Source organism: Camarhynchus parvulus, chromosome 18, assembly GCF_901933205.1.
Source record: "Camarhynchus parvulus chromosome 18, STF_HiC, whole genome shotgun sequence".
Classification (NCBI taxonomy): Eukaryota; Metazoa; Chordata; class Aves; order Passeriformes; family Thraupidae; genus Camarhynchus; species Camarhynchus parvulus.
The window spans coordinates 1,878,947-1,890,904 of record NC_044588.1 but is presented as its reverse complement, the minus strand read 5'-3'; the positions used below and the strand labels follow the sequence as shown (position 1 = coordinate 1,890,904).

At 41.2% G+C, this 11,958-nt stretch overlaps 1 protein-coding gene across 1 annotated transcript; it reads left to right on the top strand.

Moving 5' to 3' along the window:
- Positions 1-436: 436 nt before the first annotated feature.
- On the top strand, positions 437-11,432 carry UTP6 (UTP6 small subunit processome component). Its single transcript, XM_030961929.1, has 19 exons — positions 437-609; positions 696-780; positions 1,434-1,475; positions 1,559-1,651; positions 1,793-1,840; positions 2,628-2,691; positions 3,116-3,234; positions 3,736-3,813; positions 4,219-4,300; positions 5,614-5,695; positions 6,310-6,491; positions 7,106-7,185; positions 7,904-7,981; positions 8,127-8,306; positions 9,173-9,253; positions 9,982-10,091; positions 10,183-10,249; positions 10,536-10,608; positions 11,163-11,432. The coding sequence occupies exons 1-19, from the start codon at positions 518-520 to the stop codon at positions 11,318-11,320; spliced, it is 1,794 nt and encodes a 597-aa protein (XP_030817789.1). The 5' UTR covers positions 437-517; the 3' UTR covers positions 11,321-11,432.
- The last annotated feature ends 526 nt before the right edge of the window (positions 11,433-11,958 follow it).

Below are 11,958 nucleotides of genomic sequence, written 5' to 3'. Positions count from 1 at the left end.
GAAAGAATGAAGGTACCATATGAGAGACAAAGAGCCTTTTTTCCTGGAGGAATCCCACCAAGAAGCAAAGTGCTGGGGGAGTTCCAGGCTGATGTCCCACCACTGAGCCTGGCCGATGCCATCGTGTTTAGCTGCATGGCTGGTGCCAAGAGGATGATGCCACACTCTTTTCGGTGATGTCCAGCGACAGGACGAGGAGCAATGGCCATAAACTAAAACACAAAACTAAACTCCCTCTCTGGAGACGTTCCAAAGCCACCTGAGCGTCTCTTGCTGCAGGTGACCCTACCTGGCAGGGAGGTCGGGCTGGGCGATCTCCAGAGGTCCCTTCCAACCCGACCGAGTCCGCGGAGGCTCTGCGGTCCTGGCCCCGCCAGCCGGGCAGGGGGCGGCAGAGGGCGCAGCGGCCGCGGAAGCGGCGCGGGCAGCGGGCGGAAGCCGCGCCGGGCAGTGCCGGGCTGTGCTGTGCCGTGCTGTGCCGTGCCGTGCCGAGCCGGACACACGGAGCCCCGCGGCCATGGCAGAGCGCGTCGAGCAGCGGCTGGAGGATCGCATCCCGGAGCTCGAGCAGCTGGAGCGGGTCGGGCTCTTCACGCACAAAGAGATCCGGTGAGCGGGGCCGCGGCCCGGGCGGGCGGGTGAGCGCACGTGGTGCGGCCGGGAGCGCTCCGGGCGCTGATCTCCCGTTCCCGCAGGGCTGTCCTGAGGAAAGCCTCGGCTCTGGAGTACAAAATCCAGCGGAGAGCGCTGCGGAAGGAGGATTTCATTAATTACATCCAGGTAGGCTTCACCGAGCGGCAGAGCGGGGCAGTTCTCGGTGCAGACCCAGCTCAGTTAGACCCGGGTTTTGTAGTGACTCACGCTGGAAAAAGGTCAGAAAACGGAGACCCCCTCCTCAGCCGGTCCCTGGTGCTCCCCTGTGAGCGGCTGTTGGCGCCAGGGTATGAAGCATAGCCAGGAGTTGGTGCCCGAGTTTGGGGTCAGCCTTCTTCAGTGTTGTGACCTTTTCCTGTAGTTTCTTGTCTCTCCAGGGATGTAGAGCCCCCGGGTCCCTGATGTGCTGTGTAAAGGGGGAATGTGCACCCTGATGTGTGTAGTTAAGGGGAATTAGTAAGTTCAGTAATAGGAAACGGTTCCTGAAAGGGTGGTCGGGCACTGAACAGGCTGCACTGGGAATGGTCATGACCTGGAGCCTGACAGAGCTCAGGGGGTGTTTGGACAATGCTTTAAGGCACAAGGTGGGATTGTTAGGCTGCCCTGTGCAGTGAATGTAGAATTGTAGTGACCCAGCCAAAAATTACTGCTTATGTCTTCCTGACTGTAATGTTTTTTGTTCACCTGATCATCTATAACAAACTTGATGTAGTTTTTTCTTGCCTTGTTGTAATGTGCCTCCACATTTGCTGTTAAATGTTTTTTTCTTCCTATTCTAGTATGAAGTTAATCTGCTGGAACTGATCAAGAAAAGGAGAGCTGTAAGTTTGTCAGTTGTTAAGAGTGCAAAATACTTTATGCCAAATCTTCTATTGCAATACAATTGGTATTTTTTTCCTTCTAGCGCATTGGATATTCGTTTAAGAAGGATGAAATTGAGCATTCTATTCTGCATAGAGTCCACAGCCTGTTCAACCGAGCTACAGGGAAATGGAAAGTAAGTTTATTTGTACCGAGATTCGGAATTCTTTTTTTTCTGTATGCCAGGTCATTGTAGCAAGGGTGTGTTGTTTGTTGGCCAGTGTACAAGTGATTTTGTACATTGTGAGGTTGATTCTCTTCTTTTGATTTCCAACAGGATGATGTCCAGCTCTGGCTTTCCCATGTTGCATTTTGCAAGCAGTGGGTGAGTTTTCAGATCCTGATCTTAGATGGGTTGAGACTGATGCTTATTCATGTATTTGAAACTTGATTTAAAGATAGGGGTACAAACTTTACTGCTACATGCTGTAATACTGAAATAATTTTTATACTGTTGTTGGAGCTGCTTGGGATTTTCACTGATGTGTAGCAAGTGTAGAGTTTGAGAGTGAATTAGTATGAAATTTGATGCTTGCAGGGGCAAAGGTGAGGCTAACTGCATTAAATCTGGAATACCAGTTGGTTTGTGAGAACCATATTGGTTATACCTTCTCTGGAGGGAGTGATTCACTTGTTTGTGAATTGTGATTTTGCTTCAAATATTTATTAAAGTGACTGTGCTGAAAAGCCTAATTCTGTCAGTTTTGTACTTGATAAACTTACCTGTGCAATGCTTCACATTACTACCAGCACTGAAGTGTTGACATTTCTGTACTGAAGAAGGTGACTTTGCATGGTGGTGAAGATGGCCAAAGGAAAATAGAATCTCTATCTCAGAGGGGAGTGAAACCATAGGTTTGGGACTTGGCAACATTTGTGTTGGCTGTGTGGTTCAGAAGATCTGAGTAAGCCATGCTACTCTAATGTGGTGACATTTAAATGCTGGTCACTAGTGAGTAAATATGAGAAGCTTTCTGCTGTAGGTAAAGTAGCAGAGAAGCATCTTTTTCAGAGCACTTGTACTACAGCTTGTGACCTTTCCTACTGAAACGCTGGTGCTGGGGGTTCAGTTCAGTGCCAGAGGGGGTGAAACAAATCTGCTTCTTTTACAGAACGCAAAACATCAACTCAGTAAGGTGTTTTCTACCATGTTGGCCATTCATTCCAATAAACCAGGTAAATAACACAATGGTGAGTGCTGCATAAATGCCTCAACGTGGATTGTCTGGTGTTAGTTTACGTTCTTGTAGATCTCAGTTCAAGCTGTTGGGCTGAAGTTCCTACTCTCTGTTCTTTGCCTTGCTGCTGCTGCAGAGAAGGGCTCTGACAGGGCTTGTGCTGGGCAGTCATAAAGGGATGTGAAGTAGGGATGAATTCCCAGGTGGACTGGGGGCTCAGTAGATGTAGAAGCAAGAGATGTCAATTGCTCATGACAGCGTTTTGGCTTTTGAAGGCATCATTAGATCTGTAGCTAAACCAGATTAAACTTCCTGGATCTGCCTGTCTGCTTTACAGTTTTACGTGGGAGATAATCAGTCTTATTCTGGGGCTGAGCTCATGTTGAGAGGTTAAATAACTTTATTTATGTCACCTGTTGCAGCACTGTGGATTATGGCAGCAAAGTGGGAAATGGAGACACGACTGTCATCAGAAAGTGCCAGGCACTTGTTCCTTCGTGCTTTGCGCTTCCATCCTGAGTGCCCCAAACTTTATCAAGAAGTGAGTTCCTGTTTTTCTTCTGTGACCACCTACTTGTTCAATCAGAGCAAGTCAATTCAGCATGTTTCCCAGATCTGTCTGGGACAACTGTTTCTTGCTGATGGGGAAACTTGTTTTTCATCCGCAGGAAAATGTAAAAAATATTGTAAAAAACCAACCCCAAAATTCCTTTCTAAGGTACTTTTAAGCTCTGCTAGGACATAGTTGTCAGGCTTAGTCTGGCCCCCGTCTTTGTTGAGGAACTTGGTTTTCTTTAGGAGCAAGTTAAGGTTTAAAGAAGGACTAAAAATGATCATTGCTACCTGTTGGAAATTTCTGGGCAAATACCCAGGGTAGATAGTGGTAGGTGCACAAGCCTTCAAAAACCAAGGCTCTGGGACATGTGTGGGATGTGTCAAAGTCCTGATTTGTATCTACCCAGAGCTTGTTTTACCCTGTTTGTGGACTTAGATTTTTATGATTTATCCCCAGAGTAATTTCATTTTGTTGTCACTCTTGCAGTATTTCAGAATGGAGCTTATGCATGCTGAAAAACAGAGGAAGGAGAAGAAGGAATTTGAACAAGCAAAGATGGACCTGGTAGGTCAGCTAAACTTACTTAAGAGATATTGTCTGCTTGTGTATTACGTGTTGAAATTCACAGGTTTGGATTAATGGTTTATTTGATAAGTTTTTGTTCATGTCCTGCACCTGTGTGGAGCTTTTCAAGTATTTGCTGATGCTCAGCTCTAATACTTCATACATTTATTTCTTCTTTGCATTTGTAGAGTCTTTCACTACATTTCCTAGTCTGAAAATTAACAGTAATTTCTGGAAAGTAATAGTCAAACTTCCTGCCTCATTTCTTTCTAGTTGATTTGTACAAATTACGTAAAAATAGACTTGCATGAAGCAAAAATGTCGTCTGATTTTTCTTTCCCTGTTTGCAAAAACGTTACCTGAGAAAGGACAATAATTTCTTCAATTACATGCTTGATATTTCAGGGGGAATTCAATTACTCTGAAGAAATTCTCAACGGGGAGATGGCTCGCATAGTCTACAGGGATGCTTCTCAGAAAATTAAAGGTGAATGAACATTTCTTGTACTTATTCATTAAGAAAATTTTAACCTTTAACCCAGTTCTGCAGTAGTCAATGCTGATAGACTTGGCTTCATGAGATCCTTTTTTCAAATACACCATTTTTTGTCGCTGTTGAGGCGGTCGCGACACAAAGCAGAGACCTCAGACAGTCTCAGTTGGCAACAGTTTATTTCTGAACATGGCTAACTTTTATACCCTTTTCAATTGTTTATACTTCTTCTATACTAGCTATTGGCCACAATAAATCAACATAATACTATTGGTGAAGAGTTATAGTGACTTCACATCCAGCTGCAAGATTCTCTTATCTTTTTCTCTCGATCTCCTTGGTTACAGCCTTGGAGAGAGCTCCTTATCAGCTTCTTCTTACTTCTTGACTTCTTCTCGCTCCTTTAGCTAACAGGCCCGCTGTTAGCCCCTTCCACAATTTTTTCAGTAGAACCTATTAAATGCTAGAGTATAAATTAATTATAGTTCTGATTGCATGTCTTTCCTGCAGGCTGACATCTCTTCCAGCACAGCAGCTTTCAGGCTGAGGAGGCCTAGTGCTGGGTTACAGCCTCAAACTTGATTGTTTAAAGAAAGAAAACTGAAGGGCTGTTCAGAGTGACACACTTCTTTTACTTTGCTGAACATTAGATCACAACTAATCAGCTACCACAAGTGGCAAAAAAGTAAGAATTCAGACTAAAACCAGGCTAAATTATTTAAAATTAAGCAGGCTTGGTAAAAATAAACCATTTTATTGAGAGAATTGGGTAGAATAGCTGCAGATTAGTAGCAGGTATCTTTGACTGCTCATGATTCATGGGGATATTTTGGAAGACTGGGCAAAATACAATAACAAACATTGAAAATTATTGGGGAAAAAGGACATTAGAGGAAATTTCAGAAAGAGTTGGTTTAATTTAATTTTCTGTAGAAATACTGGAAAAAATAGGCATACAAATGATTTGTAAGCACCTAAAAATATTAAGGTGAGTAATGGCTGGTGGGCATTCACAACGGTCTGATTATGTCCAGTCATGTCACTTGGCATTTTCAAAGGTAAGTTGTGGAGATGCAAGATGGACACATTTCATGGACATCTATTTTGTGCAGCTTCGGAGAGATCTGTCCTAAGTGTGGAGCATTTTGTGTTTTCATGGCAGGGTCAAGTGAGGGAGTAGAGGAGATGCTGATTAAATTTGCACGTGGAACCAAGCTACAGAAATGCAAAGTGCAGTTGATGTAATATCTTGAGGAATTCTTCAGCAAATACTCAACTTGATAGTTTTATCTTCTCTTGAAATGTAGGTGTTGAGTTCCAGCTGGCTGTGCTCTCTATTGCAAAGCTCTTTGATTTTACCCAAGATTTGCAAAAAGAAATCCTTGAAAGGTGAGTTGTGGCTTTGTGTTGTATTTTTACTTTAATTTGGTTTGGTTTTTAAGAAACACATTCTCATAAGTTAGAGTTGTAACTTACAGTGGATTGACTGGGCTTTCAGGAGTAAAGGCTGTTCCTGTAGGGAAATAGTGTTAAGGCTTATGTGAAGTCCCTGAAGAAAAACAAAAGTATGATCTTTAGAAGAGGATATCTAATTTCAGAAAGGGCTTTAAAAAGCTGCTAGGAAAATCTAGGTAATATACAGTTGTCACTGAATAATTAATGCACTCAGTTTCTGTAAATTCATTGCAGGAACTGTGGATTTTCCTACTGTGCTTTGGTGGGATTTTTGCATCTTTTGTTTCTCTGGTTGTTCCTCTCAAAAGAAAGATCTCTCTTGACAGCTCCCTGTCTGTTTCATGTTATTTCTGAAGAATATCCATATTAAACAATATTTTTAAAAGCTAATATTTTGTCTTTCTCTTGTGGAAAGGAAAAATATTTTTCTTCTGGCATTTGGTTACTTAGCAATTAACTACATTTCTATAGCAGTATAACAACCCTCTTAAGCATGCCTGCAGGTAAGGACTGGTGCCTGTGGGCTGTTACAAGCATGTTGTGTTCAGTTTGCAGGCCAGGTACGCTGATGATCCCCTGACATGGGACTACATGGCCCGCCGGGAGCTGGAGCTGGGCTCCCTGCAGCCCACAGGGCACTCCACGAAGCAGAAGAAGGTCTCAGAAATGGCCCAGAGAGAGGAACGGTGCTGTGCAGTCTTTGATGAAGCTGTGGGAGCAGTCCCAACAGGTGAAATGTTCTGCCTGCATTTTAACATTTGCTTCTGGTACTTGAGCAGCCTGTAAAAGCCTTGAAGGTGATGGCAGGCTCTACCATACCTAAGAGAAGGCAAGCAGTTCTTAGATGCTACCTCTTGGGATCTATTTTATGTATTATTTGGGTTATTTTCCAATGTATTTATGCTCTTGGAGGAGCTGCTTAACCAAAAATGTGTGTGCTGCTGGTCAGCTGTAAGAAATGGTTTTGAGTTGCCAGGGGAGTGGATATCCAGCTTCAGCCTCTGGTATTGTTCTTGTGAAGGAGTCAAGGGACGTTTTGTGGAGTGGTCTCAAACTTGCTGCTGTACAGCCTTTAAAGCTATAGAGTAGTTTGGGTTGGAAGGGATCTTTAAAAGTCTCAGCTGAACTAAGAGCTTGATGCTCTTTACCAAGAGTTACTGCCTGCAGCTTGGACTGGGGAGTAATTTTAAACTGTAATGTTATAAATCTAGGGCCTTTCTTGTAATACAACATTTTAAAATAAAGTTGGCATTAACACTGTATCACATTTTATTCTTAAAGACAAATATTTGTTGTTATTCTTGTGATTCTGTGAAGTGTGATATTATGCCTTTGCTTCTTCAGAGGACATGTGGAAATGCTACATCACTTTTTGCTTAGAGAGGTATAACAGAAAAACCAACAGTGAAGAATTAAAGCAAAAGGTAAATTTTATTAGGAAATAATTCTAACAAATCATCCCTATTTTTATTGACTTTTGTAATAGCTCAGACAAAAAGCAAACATATTTGGACATTTTATCAAAAATACTTACCTGTGGCCATCATTAAAAATAACTTAATCTCCATCTGGGAGGATCACTTTTACTGCCAGGCTTACAGGTGGCCTGCCTGGACATGATTAACCTGGACCTGATTAATCAGCCTTGTCTGTAAAGTACAGTGACCTCTTTGGATAAAAGCTAAGACTACAGACTTATTAATTATGGAATTGTGAAATGATTTGGGTTGAAAGGGATCCTAAAAATTCACTGACAGGTCCTTCAAGAAGAGGATGAATTAAAATGACTCTTGCAAGTAAATCTGAGCAAAGTTTGGTGCTGGCACATGGGTAATTTAATTATGCATCTCTGCTTAGGTATGACTCAGTGAATTAATTAATTCTCCTGTACAACTTGGGTCCCTAATATTACACTAAAAGAACAATGCAATGTTGTTCTTTGCTCCTTAAGGAAGAGAAGTAAATGCTCAGATTTCCACTTTGTCTTGGAATGTTTGCAGGTACCTAGAGCATTAGACACATAATGTGTAATTAGATTTTCACTGACATGATACATAATCCAGTGGGCTTCTTGGAATGCTGGAATCTGGTATATATAGGAATAATGCTTATTTTCTTTTTATTCTTCTCTATTGGTTCTAGAGGCTGGAGAGGACATTGAGTGTGTTCAGCAAAGCCCATGAGTCCAATTTGCTGTCAGAAGCTCTCTACAAGCAGTGGGTAAGAACTGACACAGAACAAACAGATTCTGAGGCTTTTCTGCATTATTTGTGTGCCTGCCTTTGCCATTTTGAGTAGACACAAAGATGAGGAATACTGGTTCAAAGCCCTGCTTTTTAACAAAGCTGTATCTGCTGGGTTTTAGCTGCAGCTCTTACTGGACTCCAGCCTCTCTGAGAAGGCTGTGGAGGTGGCAGAAGCTGCAACCAGGCACTTCAGCCAGTCCGTGGAAACGTGGCAGATGAGGCTGCAGGTGCTGATCCAGCTGAAGAGGGATGATGTGACCCAGTGTTTTGAAGAAGCCATTAAACATGTGAAATCTAAGGTCTGTGGTGGTTTACTGGACTTGCATGAATTAGTCTTGGGCCAGAGACCTTTGATGATTGGTTGTTTTGTGGTTTTGTGGTTTTGTTTTGTTTTGTTTTTTGGTTTTTGTTTTTGGTTTTTTTTTGGTGTGTTTTTTTGTTTGTTTGTTTTTGTTTTGTTTTGTTGTTTTTTTTTGCTTTGTTGTTGTTGGTTTGGCTTTTTTGTGTTTTTTTTTTCCCCAGTTGGTTTGGTTTTTTGTTTGTTGTTGTTTTTGTTTTGTTTACAAGGCCCCTAATAATTTTTAAGGTCAGAAATAAGAACGTGACATTTCACATGCAAATTGCATTCTCAAGTATTAGGGAAATGTCAATTAACTTAAAATTCACATGTTTAAAATCTGAATGCTTACAGTTGACATTTTACATATTGTTCTAGCAGTGAGCTGGTGTTTGTGTCTTAATGGAAAAATGTGTTTCCCTTTCTTCACTGTCTCATACACCTGTGTGGTATTTCAAGCCTTGAATTAGCTGTGTGCTCTCCTGCTCCTTCCATTTCAAACCCTGAGCACAACGAGTGAGGGAACAGAAAGGTTTCTTTCCTTTTTGTTCTTGGAAGTCACCTCTGTGTACTGCAGTGCACAGTGGTGCAGAACTTAGTTCTCATCCCTGGCAACACAGCTGTCCAGCTAAGGATGATTTATCCTGTAAGTGAGGAGGGAAATGAGAAGTGGTTTCAGTGTGCAGTTCAAAGTTGTCTTTCCAAGAGCTGTGTCCAAAGGGTATTTTTTATGGCAGGTAATACAGAACCTGATGGCTGTGTTGCTGTCTGTTTCTGTAAATCAGAGTCACTGTATTTCAGCCATTTGATTATTTGCTGACCTTTTAGGGCACTTTGCCATTGTGGACCCTCTGGGTGGAATGGAGTGAGGGCACAAACAGCAAGGAGGACACAGAAGCTCTCTACCAGGTACTTGGCTAATCAAAATCTACTTTTATGTCTGTGTCAATAAAATGGAACATGTGTGGATTGAACATGCAACAAATGCTGTATACTGAAGTTCATTCATGGATGTGTAGCTGTCAAAGAATTTCAAGCCAAACTATGTGCATTAAAAAAACCAGTCGGACATAGATTTATAGGCACAAATGTCATTCCCATGTTCTAAGGTATATGGATGTTAGTAAGCACAAACATGCCCCCCAATGATGGACTCCTCCTTTGTGGTCTAGAATATTTGCTCTGTTTTCAGATACTTGTCTGAGCATGGAAAAGAGAATTTTTTAATTTGTGTGAAAACATCAGTCTTTTTACAGAAAAGTCAAGACCAGAATGAGGACTTCAATCTCACTATGGATTTCCTCAGTAGTGTAGGGCAAAACATTTTCTCTTTTCCTGGCATGTTGGGTTGTGGTTTTTTCCTCTCCAATTTACCACATAAAACAGATATTTCAGGTGGGAGCTTGACTTCAGCTGTTTGTAGAGTATTGTGAAACCCTGTGCAATGAAGGGGTTTAAGGAAATGCCAGTTCCAGCTATAAAGAATACTGGAGGAGAAATGTGTTTTAGACTTAGGAGATCTCCTTTGGGTCAGATGTCTAACTAGGGAGAAGCATTAATTGAGTCATTTAATTGTAGGTTATGTGATAGTTTTATTTTTTGTTTATTTTGGGTTTTTTTTTCCTTTAAACTTGCAGAGATCCTTACATGCCACAACACCTGCTGAATCTGTGACTATGAAGGAAATGTATCTTGACTGGACCTACAGAAGTAGTGGTTATAAGAAAGTTAAAAGACTCTTTACCAGGTAAAAAAACCCCAAAAACAACCTTCAAACCTGATTATTCTAGGGTATATGTTAAAAGTCCTTAAGTCTAAAGTCACTTATTTTATTTCAGCCTGTGTGAAAATCGTCCATTTTCACTTGACTTCTTCAGGAAGATGATCCAAATAGAAAAGGAGCAAGTAAGTTGTTGACTATCCAATTAATGTTTTGAATTTGTGTAAAATACAGCTCTAACTTGGGATTTAAATAGGAAGCAGAGTAGTGGTGTTAGTCTGTGATCAGTTCATGTTTGTCCTCTGCAGTTGATTCACTGGATGTGATACAAACCCAAGTTCCATGGTAACTAATCTTCAGCAGTGTGTGTGTGTGTAATTGCCATGACTCTCTTCCTTTGTCAGAATCTAATCATGCTGCAGATTCACTTCTGTACAAAATAAGTGGCCTTTTAATACCTTCCTTTTTTAGGAATCCTGCAAAATGCTTCATCTGAGAGAATACTATGAACGTGCCTTGAGGGAGTTTGGTTCAACAAATACTGGTAAGGAGGATTCTGGTTTTTATTATTTATTCATTCATTCACTGCTGCCTCTTTTATTTCCATCCATTTTAAAAGGTATCTGTTTGTTCTGCCCTTGTGCTTGCTGTCATGCAGAGTGGAGCTTATTTCTTCTGTGCCATCAAAAGCAAGACACTGCAAAGACCCTCCACTGTCAGCCCAGGGTCATTGGCACTGGGATGGCTTCAGCACAATTAGGAGCAAATCACTGGCTGGCATAAGAGATGCGTCACTTTTAATTTGGATTTATGAACAGTATGGAGCTATATATTTATAATCAAGATTTCTGCAATATTTATTTGAAGAAAGTCCACAGCTCAATTATTTTTGTGTTATTTCTACAGACATTACTGTTCCAGTTGGGAATAGAACCCAGGGTGCTTCTCAAGGTGCAAAGGAGATTTTAGTTTCACAAAGTAAACCCTACTGCATTAATATTAAAGACACTTAGAAAAAGAGTTTCTAGTTAGGCTTGCTATGTTTGTTAAGTAATATCTAGCTGAAATCTAACCAGAGCTTTCATTTTTCTTTTAAAGACCTTTGGCTGGATTACATCAAGGAGGAGCTAAGTCATCCCCAAGGCAAACCAGAAAACTGTGGGAGCATTCACTGGCGAGCTATGAAGATGTTGCAGGGAGACCTGGTGGAAGATTTTGTTTCTAAATACACTTTATTGCAAACTGGACATTTATGAAAAACTATACATAGTTATAACATGACTGTGCATTTTCAAACTTCCTTGTACAAAGGTAAATATGTTCCTGGACTTTATTAAAGTTTACCTTTACATTTTATATGACAAAAAAGAATCATCTCTGTGGCAGTCATTTCTAATGTTGATTCTGCCAGGGGCAGGTTCAAGTGCACAGTCAGAGGAAGCAAACCTCTGAGGGTGTTTTCATCAAGACTTCTGAGAGCAAACTCTTGATCTTGCTTAAACATTCAGATAGTTCTAGTGCATCAGTTTTTACACTCTGGAAAGCTTATATTACAGCACCTAAATGCAAAAAACCCAAACCAAACCCAGTGGAAACTACACCTGTGGGTCATCTTTTTATCTTATGAAGTTGAATTGTGAAAAGTGAAACACTTTTCATTAGGTAGTCAGAAATCAGTAAAATTACAGTATTTATTGCTTCCTAGCCTTGAAATAATCTGTAATCCTCATGACAAAAAGAGAAACAGCTTCTGCAGCTACCTTGTATTGGTGTTTGCATCCTGAGAGTGATGAAGGGTACAGGGGAGCTGAGATCTCTTAGCAATGTCCTTGAGGTGAGAGTGCAAACCTCTGATCTACACTTCAACTTTCTGTCCACCATGCCTACAAAAAAC

Bases quoted from the DNA above. Each gene is read 5' to 3' on its own strand.
- UTP6 (XM_030961929.1), top strand. From the start codon at position 518: ATGGCAGAGCGCGTCGAGCAGCGGCTGGAGGATCGCATCCCGGAGCTC. The intron at 1,476-1,558 runs GTAAGTTTGTCA...TTTTCCTTCTAG, and splicing joins TGATCAAGAAAAGGAGAGCT to CGCATTGGATATTCGTTTAA. The intron at 1,841-2,627 runs GTGAGTTTTCAG...CTTCTTTTACAG, and splicing joins TTGCATTTTGCAAGCAGTGG to AACGCAAAACATCAACTCAG.